Source organism: Nicotiana tomentosiformis, chromosome 4 (assembly GCF_000390325.3).
Source record: "Nicotiana tomentosiformis chromosome 4, ASM39032v3, whole genome shotgun sequence".
Classification (NCBI taxonomy): domain Eukaryota; kingdom Viridiplantae; phylum Streptophyta; class Magnoliopsida; order Solanales; family Solanaceae; genus Nicotiana; species Nicotiana tomentosiformis.
In genome coordinates, this window is record NC_090815.1 from 123,093,930 (window position 1) to 123,114,436 (window position 20,507).

A 20,507-nucleotide genomic window follows, 5' to 3' on the forward strand; every position below is an offset into this window, starting at 1 on the left:
ATGTGTTTGATACATATGGTAGTGGAAATTGGCATGCGTGGAAACCAAATGTATATGTTTTGGTATTAAAATGTCACTTGGAGGGACTTTTATGCGTATAAAATATAGGAAATGTCTTCTAACTTTCCATTCCAACGTCGTTTCTTGGCTCATCTGGCAACGTCGTTTCTTGGCTCGTCTGTCTTTTGCCACATCATGATTCAGTCTTTCTTAATTATTTTCTGTTGAAGTCCGTAATTCTGTTTGTGACAATTTTTTCTGCATTTTCAGTTGGTTTTCAGGAGAGAGGTACATAAGAGTTGAGCTAAGTGACACGCGTTAACACACTTTTCTTACTTAATTATGTTAATGAATATACATTCTCACTGAATTGAATCACTTAATCATGGTCATGCTTATTTTATCTTTTTTTATACTAAATAGTTGAGGGAAAATCTGAATTTGATTATGACATTCTTTTTTATAAATATTAAAAACTTCAAGTACATAAATAATTTGACAAAACGTTATTTAATCTATTAACAATGGGTTCTTATAAAACTCTAATTAAGTATTCGTCGTCCACTTTTATTTGTATCTTCTTGTTAGTTTTCCAATTTAAAGTTATTCTATTTTGCTTTTCCCGTTAATGGATGACAGTAACAAACGCGCGCTAATTGGAGTTGGATATATGTATCTTTTGATGAGTTTTATGTATGTTCTTTTTATTTCATTGCATTAGCATTTGTCCTAAAAAAGTTATGAGTTTTTTTCCGGAAATTAGAAGCCTTTAGCATTCTACATTTTACATTGATATGCAGATCATCAGCACTGAACTAGAAAAAACTGAAAGCCTAACGGGAAACATGAGATATGATGCAAGTATAACAGCATATATAAGCCTTAAACCCAACAGTGACAGCTTTAATTAATGTTCATGATAAGATGAGCAGTACTGTGGTGGAAGATAGTGCAAGCGGGTTGAGAGTAAATTGCTGACCGTGACTATAATATATATATATATAGAGAGAGAGAGAGAGAGAGAGGGGTCAATATTGAGGGTGAAAAATGGTTGGTTGGTCTTAGACACATTTTTCTTTTCTGTTATGAAGAAGTAAAAGCTTTATTGTAGCCTACTACTCCTTAGGGGGAAGTTTTCCACTAAGAAAATAGGAGAAGAAAGAAAGGGCACGACTTGGCTGATACGTTGGAACAAAATGCCCTGCTCCTCTTATTGTCACCAATGTCAAGTTCTCATACTCCTCTACATATCCACCAACCTACACAAAATCAACACCATCATTTAGCGTCTTCTCCTTGTAACAATACTCACAGACGATCCAGAATTTGAAGTTTATGGTTTCCTTTACTAACTGTTTCGCTACTAATAAATGAGCCTTCGTTGTCCACCTGACCCTATCATTAACAACCGATCCCCCCAAATGCAAAAAAAAAAAATACAATTTGGTGCACTAAGCTCCCAAGAGCAGAACCACAAGAATCTATTATGCGCAACTCTACCCTGCATTTCTGCAAGGGGTTGTTTTCACGACTCAAACCCGTGATGACCTTCTGGTCACATGGCAATAACTTTACCGGTTACGTCAAGGCTCCCTTTCTCCAAATGCAAGTAAAAATGAAAAAACAAAGTTAACAATTTTTTTTCTTTTTAATGATGAGCATTTACCTCTTCCTGGAAATACCAAGGGTACCAAGCTGTCTTGATTGGTAACTTTAGCTTCTTTATAGCATACCTCGTATCTGTCACTGGCACTACAACATCCATGTCACCACTGCAATGCATATTGTCACTTGTTCAAGCTTGTTAAAATTCCCTTTTATCATTATGCTATCTTGAAATTCTGTGGATTTTGTTTCCATAAATCTTACCTATATAGCCAGATTTTTAAGTCACTCTTCATCAACTGACGCAAAAGTGGCAAAACGGTCAATGGTCTATCTTTCCAGCTGAGATTAAGCGTATTACTGTTCCCAATAAAAAAAATTGATATAATGTTAGAAATATTTTTAGAAATGTATAATAGGCAAAAAAAAAAATGTTTTTACTAAATAATCAAGAGTGTTATACTTGCAGCTTTCCCATGGATAGGGAAGATTTTTAACGTTTGCATGGATAGCCTTTTGAACTTCTGGTTTGTTAAAGTAAGACTGAATATAAAATGGCATGCAAGGATCAACTTCTGAGGTCTATTCAACAAACAAAAAAAGACCAAACAATTTGAGAGGATTAGTTAATTGTACATTCTTTAGTTTTTCTAAGACAATAAACACTAAAAATTATATGACACTGCTTACTGAGGTACTTGAGGGTGATCCGTTGGGGCACAATGGCGCGTAAATGTTGTATAGAAAGATATTTCCAATTTCTTTGTCAATTTGGTCCAAGTAGTCGTTGCATTTCTTGGATGCAGAAGATGGACTAGAAAAATTACAACTTGATATGATTTTGTTGTATAATTCATCTGATATTAGTGCATGAGACCAGTAATATTCTGTTGTTCCTTTCATGTTGGCTTCAAAGTCAACATAGGCATTGCCAATCTGAGATGTAAATTTTCATTAAACGACGATATTGGTCTAATTAGAGGAAAATGTGAGCTGCTACAGATGTTAATCAGATTAAAAAAAAAACTTACAGTGATGCCTTTCAAATTGATGATAGTCTGATTTGAGTAATTGTTGTGCAGAAGTATAAGCTGAGCAAGTTGAGGGACATAATGCCCGGCGTAGCTCTCTCCAGTAAGGTAAAAGTCCCTTGTTTTGTATTCTGGAAATCGTTCGAGCCAATTGACTAGAAAAGTGTAAGAATCAATAGCTGTTGTTCTATCTCCACTAAAATTGTAGTCCGCGCTTGTGTTTGTATATGAAAATCCAACACCAGCAGGCGATTCGAGAAAGATTATGTTGGCCTCTAATGAAGAAGAGAATGTCAAAACTCAGTAGTGTATGTTCTGAGAGTACTTGACTTAAGATTTGATACTATTACTACAGTCTTTGAGTTTACTCACCAGAAATCCATGAAAATTGATTCATGTTTAGACTACCGTCTTTGTTAACTCTAAATGGCCCAAGTTCTCCAAATGCTCCCCCTCCAAGTGAGGAACAACCTGGCCCTGTTTGTTACATAATGTTTTTTGAAATCACGAACATGAAAATAGCACAGGAGCGTGTATATTGTTCTAAAGGAAAAGGGTGAGAAATACCGTTTTACTATATGAAATATCTTCATTTTACTCATCGTTATACTTTGGGGCCATTCATGTCTTTGCAGTTAGTAAATAGTCTTGTGTTTGCCCTTGTTCATAACAGAGCTCTAACATGAAATATAATGGAGGGTAATCTTAAATTATACTAGTCAAAGAGTAGAGGGTTAATTTTGGACCTTTTTCTCGAAGTATATATATATATATATATATATATATATATATTGACTTTGCTATTCAGAATTTTCCCAAAAGAATGGCACAACATTTGATTGATCAATATAGAACTCTGCATAAGTGAATAAACAATATCTGATCTCATTACTTCTTTTTTTTGGAATAACTAAGGATATAAAAACAGGAAACTAACCTCCATTGAGCCATAAGACAAGGGCCTTCGTACGATTGATCAAGTTCGAATATAATCGATCGAAGTAATACTTCGAGATGGGTTCCGAAGATGCTACAAACAAGCTTCGAGTCCAAGGGGCCGATCAATGTACAACTCGATATTATAATCAAGCTCGAATCCAAATCGAGCAACGATGCAAAGTAAAGTTGTCGAGCTTATGATCCAGAGACCGACCAACATTGACCCCGAATCAATTCAAGGGTCCGAGTCAGAATTGAGCTCAAGCCAAGATCGAGAGTTCGAGTCAAGACTGAAAACTCGAGTCAATATCGAGCTTATAGACAAGAGCCGTTGCAATATCACTAGAGTAGAGAATCTCCGCAGGAATTGTGGAAATGTTGGTTTATCATGGGTCTCCCACTACGTATTTTTAATTATATCTAAAGTAAGATCCTTCTACTATAAAGGGAATAGTTATCATTTTTGTAGAAGGCAAATTTTTAGGCTTACATTGTAATCCAAGCATCATATCCTCCCATAGTGAAGAGTTGTTCTTTCAAGCTTCTTAAATTGATCTCACTTGTTTAGTCCTAAAATCCATCTTCTTTACAAATTTATTTATTCCGCGTTCTTTGCAATCCATACTTGACATTTCTATATATCCTTACGATTTGTATTAAAATTTACCACATATCCTTAGAACTACGTACAAATTCAACTCTATCCGTTTTTCGGGTAAACAGTTTGGCACCCACCGCGGGGCTAAGGATAAAGTGGTTATTTGATACAAATCTAAAAAAATACGCCATTGTGTTTTGTGATTGTTTTCAAAAATATCTTGGATTTCGGATTAGCAACGACTAACTACCGATCAAATGGATTCATCAATCGACAACGGAGCCGATCTTCAAGATGAGAACAATAACTTGACACCCAGTATCGAAAGACCACTCGTAAACACCGTTGGAGCTTGAATCGGAGCGTCGATAGATATCAATTCGCATGTAGCCATTGAGGCAAACCTACATTCTGAAACCGAAAATAGCATTCATGAAATCGAATCTGTGTTGTTAAAACAATTCAGAGAAACCCTCTCGAAGGGAGCAATGATTTGGTATCACAACCTACCACCAAATTCCATCGACTCGTTCGCCATGTTAGCAGATTCTTTTGTGAAAGCACATGTCGGTGCCATAAAAGTCGCAACAAGGAAATCGGACCTCTTCAAGGTAAGACAAAAAGATAACGAGATGCTGAGGGAATTCGTATCTCGTTTTCAAATGGAACGAATGGACCTGCCACCAGTCACAGACGATTGGGTTGTTTAGGCTTTCACTCAAGGTTTAAACGAACGAAATTCGACAGCTTCACGACGGTTAAAGCATAACCTGATTGAATACCCAGCCATCACGTGGGCCGACGTGCACAATCGGTACCAATCAAAAATTAGGGTCAAAGATGACCGATTGGGGTCTGAATCCGCTGTTCGAAGGGATATTAATCGAGAACAAGGTCCGATCGGGGATCGATACTGACCGTACAACGGAAACCGCAGAATCAGTGAATCGAGACATAACCTCAGACAAAATAACAAGAGAAGTGATCGAGGTCAAGGGTATCGGAGGCTGATGAGCAGAAGTAGGTTCGATAGGCTTGCCGGATCTAAGGAAGCGCCTCGATTATCGGAATATAACTTCTGCATTGATGCATCCGCCATCGTTTCGGCTATCGGACGCATCAAAGACAATAAATGGCCTCAATCCATGCAGACCGATCCTGCCCAGAGGAATCCCAATCAAATGTGCGAGTATCATGGCACCCATGGCCACAGAACGGAAGATTGCAGGCAACTAAGAGAGGAAGTAGCTCGGTTATTCAACAAAGGGCACCTTTGAGAATTTTTAAGCGATAGGGCGAATAACCATTTTAAAAACAGGGATTTCGGCAAGCAAAACGAACAAGAAGAACCACAGCACGTCATTCACATGATCATCAGCGGTGTCGATACCCCTCAGGGACCGGTGCTTAAACGCACTAAGACATCGATTGTGAGAGAAAAGCGATCTCGAACTCAAGATTACACACCCATAGGAACTTTGTCCTTCAATGATGAAGATGCAGAAGGAGTCATACAACCTCATAACGATGCACTGGTAATATCTGTACTCATGAATAAAACTAAAGTTAAGCGTATGTTGATTGAACCAGGTAGCTCGGCCAACATCATCAGATTGAAGATCGTAGAACAACTCGGCCTGCAGGACCAGATCGTACCCGCGACCCTGGTTCTAAACGGATTCAATATGGCATGTGAAACCACCAAAGGCGAGATAATTCTACCAATAAATGTAGTCGGGACCATCCAGGAAACGAAGTTCCACGTGATTAAAGGCGACATGAGATACAACGCCCTTTTTGGAAGGCCACGAATCCACAACATGAGAGATGTACCTTCGACCCTACACCAGGTCCTTAAATTCCCAACCTCGAGAGGAGTCAAAACAGTGTACTGAGAACAACTAGCCGCAAGAGAAATATTCTCCATCGAGGAAGCGAAACCAATATCCTCGCCTTCGCCAGTAAAGGGATCGGGCTCAGAAAGGGAACGAGATACCAAATAGCAATCACAGACATCAACTTTGACTCGACTAGATAACCAGAAGACCGAAGAAGATGATGATCAGAGGATCCCTCGATCCTTCGTGATTCCCGATGATTCCGACGCTACCAAATCAATGATTGAGGAATTAGAGCAAGTCACACTAATCGAGCACTAGCCCGAACGGAAGGTATACTTGGGAACGAGGTTGATCCCCGAACTCAGGAAGAAACTTATTCAATTTCTTATCGATAACATTGATTGCTTTGCTTGGTCCCATTTAGATATAACAGTGATCCCATCGGACATAACGACACATCGGCTAAGCTTAGACCCTAGGTTCAGACCAGTGAAGCAAAAAAGAAGACCCTAGTCCGAGGTAAAGCACACATTCATAAAGAACGAGGTAACCAAACTTCTCAAGATAGGGTTTATTCGGGAGGTGAAATATCCCGAATAGTTAGCCAACGTAGTTGTAGTGCCTAAAAAGGGAACAAACTTAAAATGTGTGTGGATTATAAGGATTTGAACAAAGCATGCCCCAAATATTCCTTTCCGCTGCCCAACATCGACCGCATGATCGATGCCACGGCCGGCCACGAGATCCTTACTTTTCTCGATGCCTATTCCGGGTATAATCAAATCCAGATAAACCCGGAAGATCAGAAAAAGACTTTATTTGTCATCAAATATGGAACATATTATTATAATGTGATGCCCTTCGGGCTAAAAATGCAGGAGCTACCTACCAACACCTAGTAAATAAAATATTCGAAGAACAAATAGGTAAATCAATGGAAGTTTATATTGTTGACATGCGAGTTAAGTCCTTGCGCGCAGAGGACCATTTGACCCATTTGCAAGAAACGTTCGAGATTTTGAGGAAATACAACATGAAGCTCAACCCCGAAAAATGTGCTTTCGGAGTCGATTCGGGTAAGTTCCTCAGCTTCATGGTGTCAAATCGGGGAATCAAGATTAACCCCTATAAAATCAAGGCCATCGAGGACATCACCATCGTGGACAACGTGAAAGTTGTACAGAGGCTAACAGGACGGATTGTAGCCTTAAGCCGATTCATTTCGAGATCATCATATAGAAGTCACAATTTTTTCTCTCTACTCAAAAAGAAGAACGATTTCGCTTGGACCCCGGAATGCCAACAGGCATTAGAGGAATTAAAACGATATCTATCGAGCCCGCCATTACTTCATACTCCAAAAAAAAAAAAAAACTTTGTTTGTACTTGGCAGTATCCTAAATCGCAGTAAGCGGTGTCCTAGTTCGAGAAGAGCAAGGTACGCAATTTCCCGTTTATTATATAAGTCGAACCTTAGGAGAAGCAGAAACTAGATATCCGCACCTAGAAAAATTGGCATTTGCACTAATAAGCACCTCTAGAAAATTAAGATCGTACTTTCAATGTCACCACATATGCGTATTAACCACTTACCCTCTTCGTAATATTTTGCACAAGCCTGAACTATCAAGTCGATTGGCCAAATGGGCCGTCGAACTCAGTGGGTACGATATCGAATATCAACCCCGTACGACCGTCAAGTCTCAAATTTTAGCAGACTTCGTGGCTGATTTCACGCCAACCCTCGTACCCGAAGTCAAAAAAGAACTCTTGTTGAAATCGGGTACATCATCGGGGGTATGGACCCTTTTTACGGACGGGGCTTCGAACGTGAAGGGGTCCAGGCTAGGCATAGTTTTAAAGCCACCCACGGGTAACACTATTAGGCAATCTATTAAAGCTATCAGGTTGACTAACAACGAGGCCGAGTATGAGGCCATGATTGCAGCTCTCGAGCTAGCTAAAAGCTTGGGAGCAGAAGTCATTGAAGCCAAGTGTGACTCTTTGCTGGTGGTAAATCAAGTAAACAAAACCTTCGAAGTTCGAGAAGATAGAATGCAAAGGTATTTGGACAAACTACATATCACTTTGCACCATTTCAAACAATGGACTTTACAGCATGTTCCATGAGAGCAAAACAGTGAGGCTGATGCACTTGCGAATTTGGGATCAGCCGTCGAGGAAGGTGAATTGAGCTCGGGGACTGTCGTTCAACTCTCGAGATCCGTGATCGAAGAAGGTCATGCCGAGATAAATTCTACGAGCTTAACCTGGGATTGGAGAAACAAGTATATTGAATACTTAAATAATGGAAAGCTCCCATCGGATCCTAAAGATTCAAGGGCTCTACGAACCAAAGCTGCTCGATTCACGTTGGCTTCAGATGGAACGCTATACCGAAAGACATTCGATGGACCATTGGCAGTATGCTTAGGTCCGGGAGATACCGATTACATCCTACGTGAGGTGCACGAGGGTACTTGTGGGAATCATTCCGGTGCCGATTTATTAGTCCGAAAAATAATCAGGGCAGGGTATTATTGGATCGATATGGGCAAAGATGCAAAGGAATTTGTTCGAAAATATGACAAATGTCAAAGGTTTGCACTAATGATCCATCAACCCGGAGAGCAACTTCACTCGGTCCTATCCCCATGGCCATTCATGAAATGGGGAATGGATATCGTTGGCCCTCTGCCATCGACCCCAGGTAAAGCTAAATTCATTTTATTTATGACTGACTATTTCTCTAAATGGGTTGAAGCACAGGCGTTCGAGAAAGTAAGAGAGAAAGAAGTTATAGACTTTATCTGGGATCATATCGTTTGTCGATTCGGGATACCCGCCGAAATAGTGTGTGATAATGGGAAATAATTTGTCGGCAGCAAAGTGACGAAATTCTTCGAAAATCACAAAATAAAAAGGATATTATCAAAGTCGTATCACCCCAGTGGGAACAGACAAGCTGAATCAACGAACAAAACTATTATTCAAAACCTAAAGAAGAGGCTGAACGACGCTAAAGGAAAATGGAGAGAAATCCTACCCGAAGTCCTTTGGGCATATCGAACAACATCAAAATCTAGTACGGTTGCAACCCCATTCTCCTTAGTATATGGCTCCGAAGCCTTGATACTAGTTGAAGTCGGCGAACCCAGTACCAGATTTTGATATACAACAAAAGAATCAAATAACGAGGCTATGAACACTAGCCTCGAGTTATCGGATGAAAAACAAAAAGCTGCTCTCATCCAATTGGCCGCCAAAAAGCAACGAATCGAAAGATACTATAATCGAAGAACCAAACTCCGCCATTTTAAGCCCGGGGACTTAGTGCTAAGGAAAGTCACCATCAATACCCGAAATCCAAACGAAGGAAAACTAGGACCAAACTGGAAAGGACCATATCAGGTTCTCGAAAACGTCGGAAATGGATCATACAAGCTCGGCATTTTAAACGGCAAACAACTGTCAAGCAATTAGAATGTGTCGCGTCTAAAACGATACTACTGCTAAGGTACGACCCTCCCGTATTCGTTTACATTTCAAAACTAACCCCTGTAGAAGTCCGATCAGGAGCTAAGATGAATCCTTCAATACGAAGCCTTAGGTTTGAAAGCACGCGTTGCACTCTTTTTTCCTTAGATCGGTTTTATCCCAAATGGGTTTTTCGGAAAGGTTTTTAATGAGGCAACCAATGATCGTGTTGTACTTGGAAACAATACGACAGTATCCAAGACTTCTTTGCAATCGACATCGAATACTGGGGGGCATTAGCCCTCAAATATATCAAGTTCTGATGTAAGATAATTATTTCATGACAACAGGGTTCCAATAGGAAAAGTTGTAAGATCCAAATGGTCAAAACGAACCATGCTCGTGTAGTTGGCCCGAGCCTTGACACAAAATACGAACACATGTATAATGACTTGTAAAGAAAGTTCTCTTCTTTACCAATATCTTATATCCAAGAAAAATTCCTTTATTTCGAGATTTATTATGCAAACAGGACCGAGTTCGAGCAAGCACTCACTCGACCATTACGCCTACGGGCTATATTAATTATAGTTCGAATCATTCACTCGACTACTAAGCCTACGGGCTATTTTTATTTTGAGTTCGAGTAAGCACTCGCTCGACCATTACGCTTACGGGCTACATTACTTCGAGTTCAAATCATTCACTCGACTACTAAGCCTACGGGCTACTTTTATTTCGAGTTCGAGCAAGCACTCACTCGACCATTACGCCTACAGGCTACATTATTTCGAGTTAGAATCATTCACTCGACTACTAAGCCTATGGGCTACTTTTATTTCGAGTTCGAGCAAGCACTCACTCGACCATTACGCCTATGGGCTACATTATTTCGAGTTCGAATCATTCACTCAACTACTAAGCCTACAGGATACTTTTATTTCGAGTTCGAGCAAGCACTCACTCGACCATTATGCCTACGGGCTACATTACTTCGAGTTCGAATCATTCACTCGACTACTAAGCTTATAGGCTACTTTTATTTCGAGTTCGAATCATTCACTCGACTACTAAGCCTACGAGCTACTTTTATTTCAAGTTTGACCAAGCACTCACTCGACCATTATGCCTACGGGCTACATTACTTCGAGTTCGAATCATTCACTCGACTACTAAGCCTACGAGCTACTTTTATTTCGAGTTCGAGCAAGCACTCACTCGACCATCATGCCTATGAGCTACCTTATTTCAAGTTTGAGTAAGCGCTCACTCGGTTATAGAGGCTACGAAGTCCAAATTTGATTAAGTTGTTTAAATCCTTGCGAAAATATTCATAAGGCATGAATAAAGTCTTCACAAGACAGGAAACAAAACAGAAGCAAGTCGGCAAAAAAAAAATGTTTACATGATTGATTACAACGTAAAAATTAAGGACTAAGCTTCCTGGTCATCCCCAGGAACAATCTCTTCTCTATCAGGATCCCCCCCCTCCCCGTTCTCGAATTCGCTCTTACTCTCATCGTCATCATCATTGTCATCATCATCGTCATCGGAAACCAAAGCTTCAGCATTGGCTTTGAGTTCTCTGGCCCTTTTTATCTCTTCAGCGAGGTCGAAACCTCGAGCATGGATCTCCTCGAGGGTCTCCCTCCGAGATCGGCATTTAGCAAGTTCGGCGACCCAATGTGACCGAGTATCGGCGGTCTCGGCTGCTTCTCGTTCTTGGACCTGGGCAGCTTCAGTATTTGCCCGAAAGACGGCCACGAGTGCATCCGCATCGGCCTTTGCCTTTTTGGCGTCAGATTCGGCCTTGGCAAGTATAGAGGCCAACCGAGCCTCGAGCTCCTCTATTCTTCTTGTTTGGACCAAGTTTTTCTCCTTCATTTTTTGAAGTTGGTTTTTGGCCGATAACAATTGGGCTCGAGCAATTTCTTTCTTTGCCGCAAAGCGGTCCATTCCTTCTTTCCACTTCAACGACTCCGCTCTTATCACATCAACTTCTTCACGGAGCTTTCCGATCATCTCGATTTTCTGCTGCAGCTGTGAGACCGAAAGATTAGCCATCGTTCTGGTATCAAGCCCATAGGCTTTTAAAAGCATTATTACATGCTCGGATAGATCGATCTGATCTTGGTAAGCCCTGGCCAACTCAGCTTCGAGGGCTTTTATTTTCTCTCCCTTTTGGCCCAAAAGGATCTTTAAGAAGTTCCTTTCCTCCGTAACCCGTTGAAGTTCGACCTCGTATCGACGCAGCTCAGTTCGGGACCGAGAACATGATTCTCGATGAACTGTCGTGGCCTGCAAAGAAAGAAGAAACGAAGTCAGAAAAGAAAAGCAAACTTAAAGGTAACGCTATATGATTTAAGGCCTACCCGAATCAAAGCCTGCTGCACTCCGTGAAAAAGATCTGATGCGTCACTTGTATCGGCAGTGTCTTCGACGCCGATGAACAGGTCACAAAAAGGATCTTCTCCATCGTGAGGCCTATCTAATTCGAGGGCCCCCAAAGCTTAGGCTTCCCAAATCGCCCCTGCGGAAAAAGAAGGGAAGGTAGGCGAGCCTTCGATTGCTACTGCCCCAAATAAGTCATCTGGGGCATTATCTTCGGTTCGAAAAGATTCGGGAAGGGCCCCTTCAGACATATTCCCCACCCGTCGGCTTCGATGGGAAACATCTTCGATCTCCAGCAACTCGGGGACTCTGCCCGAATCTCTCTCCGACATATCCTCAGATCAAGGCGGAGCCTTATGAACCACCACCGATCCAGCTGCCTGTGGAACAACGGTGGTCTTCTTTGTTAGGGCCGCCAGAGCAGACCCATCGTTCTCTTCTTCTTCTTCTTCATCCCTCAGATGCAGAAATGATTCTACGGTTAAAGGAATAGCATTCTTGTTCGGCTTACGAGCTGTCCTCTTCTTCGGTTTTTGATCTTCGAGGATGGGGGCTCTTTTCCTCTTATTATCTTTCATCGGCTTTGGGACAGAGGCCGAAGCCTCTTCCTCGGCAGACGAGGGCCTCAAAACTACATCCTTGCCCACACCTGCATACGAAAATTTTTACTGAAGTATGTGAAATGCATCTTATTCGAAATACCAAAAGATACGAGAGAAGTGCACACCGTAATTTTTGGCCTCCCATCGGTCCTTTGACAAGTCGCGCCATGAGAGCTCGGCATATGAGGAGGTCGAAACCAGATCTCGTACCCAGTTCTTGAGATCGAGCACTGCACCGGGCATCCAGGGAACCGTTGCATCGTAAAAGGGGAATATTGGTGAGAAAAGAAATGAAAGAACAACATAATAGGAGATAACAACAGAACTACACTTACGCTTCATGTTCCACTCTTCGGGAAAAGGCATCTTTTCAGTTGGGATCAGGTCCGAAGTACTCACTCAAACGAATCGGCCCATCCAGCCTCGATCCTTATCCTCGTCTATACTCGAGAACAAAGCCTTGTTAGCTCGACGTTGGAGTTTTATTAACCCTACTCGAAAAAGGTGAGGACGGTATAATCGGATAAGATGATCGAGGGTGAAAGGCATCCCCTTGATTTTACTCACAAAATATCGGATCAAAATAACGATCCGCCAAAAGGAAGGATGTATCTGGCCTAGGGTTATTAAGTATTTACGACAAAAATCTATGATAACAGGATCGAGGGGACCTAACGTGAAAAGGTAAGTATACATGCTTAAGAACCCTCTCACGTGAGTAGTAATATCCTCTTCGGTAGACGGCACTACCACCTCTTTGTTCTCCTAGTTACAATCTCTCTTTATCCTCTCGATGTGCTCCCGAGTTATCGAACAAATATATCTCGATAGGGGCTCACATCGGCCAGGGACCGGCGAACCTTTATCAAGTTTTAAATCGGAGGTAAGAACACACACCGCCGGAACGCACTCCTCAGGACGAGGATCCACTGGTGTTTTATCGGCGGCGGGTTGGGAAGAAGAAGCTTTTTCTTTTTGGGGAACAGTTTTGGATGTCTTCACCATTTTAGATTTAAAGAAGTGGCAAAGATTTGGTAATTCGGAAGAAGAATTTTGCAAAGACGAATCACAGATTTGCGAATAAACTCAGAAAATACGAAAACAAAACTGGGAAATTTGGAAGGTTGAAGATGTAAAAGTGATAAATGATAAAAAGAAGGGTTATTTATAGGTAAGCAATGGCGGTTTAGTATCAGCGGTGGCCGACCACCGTATGACACGCATTAAATACCTTGAAAGACTAAATCGACGGGACAGTTATCACGTGCGTCATAGTCGAAGCCCAATGTAAACGTCAGCTTATAATCCGATCGAGCCGTTGAAAAATCATATCGTTTCTCACCACATTCTTCCTGAGAAACGAGGGGACTATCTGTATACGGTCGAAATAGATTTCGGCCTTCGTACGATTGATCAAGTTCGAATATAATCGATCGAAGTAATACTTCGAGATGGGTTCCGAAGATGGTACAAACAAGCTTCGAGACCGAGGGGCCGATCAATGTACAGCTCGATATTATAATCAAGCTCGAATCCAAATCGAGTTACGATGCAAAGTAAAGTTGTCGAGCTTATGATCCAAAGACCGACTAACATTGACCCCGAATTAATTCAAGGGTCCAAGTCAGAATTGAGCTCAAGCCAAGATCGAGAGCTCGAGTCAAGACCGAAAACTCGAGTCAATATCGAGCTTATAGATAAGAATCGTTGCAATCCCACTAGAGGAGAGAATCTCGGCAGGAATTGTGGAAAAGTTGGTTTATCATGGGTCTCCCACTACGTATTTTTAATTATATCTAAAGTAAGATCCCTTTACTATAAAGGGGATAGTTATCATTTTTGTAGAAGGCAAGTTTTCAGGCTTACATTGTAATCCAAGCATCATATCCTCCCATAGTGAAGAGTTGTTCTTTCAAGCTTCTTAAATTGATCCCACTTGTTTAGTCCTAAAATTCATCTTCTTTACAACTTTATCTATTTCGCGTTCTTTGCAGTCCATACTTGACATTTCTATTTATCCTTACGATTTGTATTAAAATTGCATCACATATCCTTAGAACTACGTACAAATTCAACTCTATCCGTTTTTTGGGTAAACAAAAGTCAAGGGCAAATACGAGATGATTTGCTAACAACAAAGGTATATGTAGACCAAAGTATAATGAAGATTAAAATTAAGATATTTCACAATATAAATGGGTAAATTTGAATTTTCTTTAAACTTGTTTTAATAAAGTTCCTACAAGAGTAAAAGGTGAACCGTGTCAAGTAACTTTTGCATTTTATGTGTTCATATTGTACACTTAATTTGCCATTCAGAATTTTCCCAAAAATATGGCAAAATACTTGATTGATCACCATAGAACTCTGCATAAGCATCAACAATATCTGATCTCATTTCATTTTTTTGGAATAACTAAGCATATAAAAACTGGAAACTAACCTCCATTGAGCCATAAGACAAGGGGCTTAGAAGCAGAATCTTGAGGCGACTCGACGAAATAATAAAACAAATTTCTTCCCGCAGTTGGATCAACTGTAACATACCCTGAGTACTGGTTAAAATCTACACCTTGAGGTTGACCAGGTAGTTGTTCAATTCTGTCATTCTCTTTGAGTGAATTTTGAGGACCAACATGCACTGGTGAAGTCCTACTAAGTTGTGGATAATAAGTACTAGTAATACTAGTTTTTTCCATGTCTTGCCTGAAATAATGACCAATTGGCTTTAGGCTTTTAGCTTCGTAACAATGCACTAAAGCTAACAAGCTTAGGAAAAAGAAGTGGAGAAATGATGTTTTAACCATTTTAAAGTTGTGTGAGAAGATGACAAGTATAATTCATCTGTCCCGTTTAAATGCCTAAGGTTTAACTTTTATGTCCGGCCAATATAGTTCATGATTTCGGCATCGTCTTGTTTTGTTCTTGTTTTTTTGGAAATCTCTAAAGAAAATGTTGCCGAATTATATGTATTACTGATTAATGACACTTGGAAGCCCTTGTTTGATACTCTTATTTTTTATGTTACCTATTTTCCAATCATGCTCTGGTTTACTTTTCTGTTTTGTTTATCATAAAGTCTCTAACTTAGTTGAATATTCCCTAGGGCATTTGATGCAATGGACGGCAAGATTAGTGCTGGACTCTGACCGTTTAGTGATATTATCTGTTTTGCGCCTAAAATTTGTTTTCTTATATACTTATCGATTCTAACTGTCCAGTGATGTTGTCTGCTTTTGGATTCGTATTTGCACGGTTTGAAAGTGCCTAATTAAGGCCTAAAACTTGCTTTCTGATATACTCATCGACTGTCTAGTGATATTGTCTGTTTTGGACTCACGTCCGCATGGTTTGAAAGGCCTAATTATGGCCTAAGACTTGCTTTCTTATATATTCATCATCTATTTCTTGTTTTGGCAATGTGGATTTGCTGAAGGTGTTACATCAACTAACATTACGCATTCCTAATTTTGCAAGAATATGGAGGACTTCGCCTGTATTTTTAGAAATTTACTCGAAATGATTAACATGGAAATTATTCCCAACTCATTAACACCAAGGTCAAGAGGTAAAAGTAAAAGACGGAAAGGAGGGATGATAACAAATTCTTAGAGCAAATAAGATGAAAGAGTACGGTAAAAAAAACAATTATTTAGAGTCGGCTACAAGCAAAAGATAATGATCGAGAGTCGGCTTTCTTTTGTCATTTTTTCTTTTTTAAAAGAAAAGGTATAGTTTAATTGTAATTATTCACAATTAAATGTGGATCAGTGAAGGGCCTAATATGGGGAATCAGAAATAGCCTGATTCACGATTAGTAATTGAGAAATAGTCACAGTTTTAAAAGTAATCAAAATTTAATCACTTTTTCAGGTAAAGATAAAATCTGAACAAAAACACCTTTGGAAATTCGGAAAAAATTTCAACATAATATGCTGGAATTCGAATTTTTTAAATATGAGATTCTAGTATAACGTGCTGGAATTTCATAATGTGCTGGAGTTCCAATATAATATGTTGGAAGTTTATACGCAGGAGCTCTATAATCCAACATCATGCTGAAACTTTCCGTATTTCAGCTAGGATATTTTTCTCTATATTTTATCTCTGCATAAAATAGTGGTTATTTTTCAATGACTTTGCAAATACTGACTATTTTCGGTTACTGATCCAAAAACTGGCTAGCCCATGCTATTTTTACTAATTTGAGTGTGACCACCCATTGAGCCGGCCCAACTACTTGACTGTTGGACTTCTAAATTATAGGCCATTGTTGTAAGCTCTCTTAGCCCAAATTTAGTAATTAGTGACGTTCTGTCACTTGTTTCTGCTTGTGTAGGCTTGTGTGGTAGTTCTTCTGAATATTGAGAAATGCGAAAGATAAAGGAGAAAATGGAGTTCGTTGGTTCATATTCTACATATTACTTTGAGAGTTGGTGTAATTTTTAGGGCATAAATCCAAAACCGTAATGCCAAAAAGGGCTGATTTCATTTTCACAGGCACCATTCTTTTACGAAAGCTGGTGCAATCCAAAATCATTTGCACAAAGCATGCTAGCACCTACCAGAGCCGGAGCTAAGGTTTCAAATTTATAGGTTCCGAATTTTAAAACGATAATTTCAAGTATTAATGAGTAATGACTTGGTTTTGAATGTAATATTTATACATATTTCATGAATCTATTTACAAAAATACATTGTTTAAGTAAAAGTTATTGGGTTCGGTCAAACCCGTAGCTCGACTTCTACTTCCGCCCCTGCCTCTGCCTCTGGCACCTACTCATTCATATAGCTAAAGAGCTCTTATTCTTCTAGCTAGGTCCATCTTGTTGTCTCATTTCTTCTTCTTTTTTTCCTATAAAATATTGAGTAGATCCCTTTACTTGGAGTTATACGAAAGGCCCCTTGGGTATATATTGATAGTGTAAAAAAAAATCTATAATTATTGTAGTTTAACTAGTGATAGTATGTTATGTTACTTTTCCTAAGGTATCAATTAATGTGTAATATAAATATTTCTTTATAATTATATTTAATTAACATAATTATATGAGTATTATTTTGGTCATTATTGCATTGAACTTAAACTCCTTGAAAAAGAAAATTTACACAATACTTCGTAATTTTCTCACATATGCTAAGCAATAGAAAAGCACATGTATGAAGATGGATCCCCTCGTGATTTCCTTTGAGTACAGTCGCTATAATTAGGCATGGATCCCCACTATCCTTTTGTAACCTTTCTACTTTATATTTTATTTATTTATTTATTTTCTTTACCTGTTTTTTTTTTTCAATTAGACCACAAAAACAAGTATTTAAGAATTTGATCAATATCTAATCTTAATACTACACTTTAAACATCCCCTCTAATATTTTTCTACGACAATCTTCTTTTATTTCTTTTTTACTTTTTTCATTGGCAGTAAAATGTAATCGTTCAAATTCATGAACTGGAAATATAAAGGAAGATTCTAAAATTAAGGTGCCAGAACAAGTCAATTCGTACACAAATGTGGTCTCCCAAAAGTTATTTACAAACATTTCTAGTTCTGCAAGATGTGGAAATGTCACCTATAAATCAAATCAATTTCCTCTCTTCTGACTTTGGAGTCCACTTCTCTCTTTTCAGAAAGGTAAATATATATATATATATATATATATATATATATATATATATATATATATATATATATATATATCTTTCCACCATTTGATTTATTTTACTTTATAACAATAATGTTCGAGCTAATTTATGTGCACCACAATTAATTTATTGAGTTCCAGTATGAATATTGAGTAACTTTGTTTATTAAGGTTTAAATTAATAAACAAAAATTACCTAGTTTTTTGTTTTGTCTTTCTTAGAATTTAAACTCTGATGTCATGGATTTTTATCCATTTCATTAAGATAATAACCATGGACAACATTTAGTTTTTTATTATGGTTATATAATTGTATTGTGAAGTGTTGGAGTACATATCTGACTTGTTGCACAATAGTGCTCCAAAAGCACAATGATAGTGATTCACATGTTTCAATTTGTCATTGCATTATTGTTGAATGTTGAGACTTCATTTTCCTCGTCAGAAAACTACGATTATGTCTAAAAACTATTCATTGGATGAGTCTGAGATTCCTTAAAAGGTTTAGAATGTTTTTATCAATGCAAGATTTATGAAATTATCCAGGGGAGTCTTTAGAGCAACGGTAAAGTTATTTTCTTGTGATCTCTAGGTTACGAGTTCGAACTGTGGAATCAGTCACTAATATTTGCATCAGGATAGGTTGTCTACATCATACCCCTTGAAATACGGTTATTCTCTAGATCCTGTATGAACGTGGGATACATTATGCACCGAACCGACGCTTTTAAGATTTATGACATTATTAATAAGATTATTATTATTTAGGGGTGGGTATCCCATCCCATATAATAAGACAGCTAAGAGTTAATCAAATTAAAGCTACAAGTTCCAAGTTGGATAAAAAGTGGCTTTTGATTGTACCACAAAATGGAAAAGGGTCTAGCTTTTTAGCGTGTGGTTGCTATTTGCCCTTTTATGATGACAGCACCAGTGCAATGTCACTGTTTTCATCTTTATTTTTTTTCAATTCTCTTTCTATTTTCTGGCTTCTTCCTACTTTAAAGTTAAAATCTCCAGAAACTCATGAAGATTAGAACACACAAAGGGGACCTCCAAACATAGTTAGGACCACACTAACAAATTAGTACTACTTGTTTTGACTATTGTCTAAGTGAGTATGATTCTTTCTAGTTTTCCTTCTTTTTTTTCTCTGATATTTCCTTCGCTTTTAGCTTAAATTTGATAGTTTTTTCCTACATGATTGCTTATTAGGCTTGAGTAATATTTTAAAACTACATGACATGATGGACGAGATTCCTCTGCCCTTAATCGAAGAATTCGTATTCGAGTCTTAAAAATAAAAAAAAACTTTGGTAGAAAGCATATTTTTCCCTTAAAGAAGCCCTACAAGATACGAATCAAGATTAATTGAGCATATGGATAGCTCATGGTTAAACAAAACAATTTCGAAACTAAGTTATTTTGACCAAGATTTAAAAAAAAAGAAGGGAAAACCCGGTACACTAAGCTCCCGTTATGTATAGGGTCCGGATAGGGGCCAGACCATAAGGGTCTATCGTACGAAACTTTACCTTGCGTTTCTACAAGAGACTGTTTCCACAACTCGAACCTTGTGACCTCCTGATCAAATGGCATCAACTTTGCCAGTTACGTCAACACTCCTTTATTTTGACCAAGATATATTGTCATAAAATTGACCTTTGATGTAGCAACTATTTAAATAGTATTGTCTTAATTGTAGTATCATAGGTTTAGTATTAGCTCTTGAATTTAGGGAAATTCAAGTAGACCACCATATATCATAGAAATCTCCACCGAACCCAAAAAAAAAAAAAAAATGGAATATGGAGAAGTAGTAAGATAACTAATTGCTACGATAAATGCTGACAATGGTCCAACATCTTTATCTTTTCTTTTCTAATCAATTACTTTGCTAAAAGGAGGAAAGACATGGAGGGGCTAAAGGAAAAAACAGGTTGACAAAGTAGTGAAAAAAAGATATAATGGAAGGGAGGTACAATAATTTTGGATGATGTGAAACTATGATCAATTAGTGGTTATATATAGCAAACACAATCATTAAGAAAATTTAAAAAAAAATACTATTACTACTAATAAGAACATTAAAATCTCCATCTTGACCACAAAAGCATGTGATGACAATAGATGAGATTTTTCACTTTAATCAAAAGTTTTGGGTTCGAATACTCGAAACGGTAAAATTCCTGGTAAATAATAGAAACTACCAGTTCGGTACATATTTACACAGTATCCGACAAAGGGTCGCACTCTAAGCGGTGTGATGTAAACATCTTACCTTGACTATGGATGAGATTCTTCACCTTAATCAATAGTTTTAGGTTCGAATCCTCAAAATGGTAAAACTCTTATTAAAGAATGAAAATGGCAGTCA

General features: G+C 38.6%; 1 protein-coding gene across 1 annotated transcript; it reads right to left on the reverse strand.

Annotated features, from left to right (window-relative positions):
• Positions 1 to 868: 868 nt before the first annotated feature.
• LOC104101895 (putative serine carboxypeptidase-like 23) lies at positions 869 to 15,407 on the reverse strand. Its single transcript, XM_009609445.4, has 8 exons — positions 14,928 to 15,407; positions 3,009 to 3,113; positions 2,637 to 2,911; positions 2,296 to 2,541; positions 2,069 to 2,187; positions 1,870 to 1,965; positions 1,667 to 1,772; positions 869 to 1,259 (listed from the first exon to the last, which is right to left on the reverse strand). Exons 1-8 carry the CDS (start codon positions 15,289 to 15,291, stop codon positions 1,116 to 1,118), a joined length of 1,455 nt encoding a protein of 484 aa, XP_009607740.2. The 5' UTR covers positions 15,292 to 15,407; the 3' UTR covers positions 869 to 1,115.
• Positions 15,408 to 20,507: the final 5,100 nt, after the last annotated feature.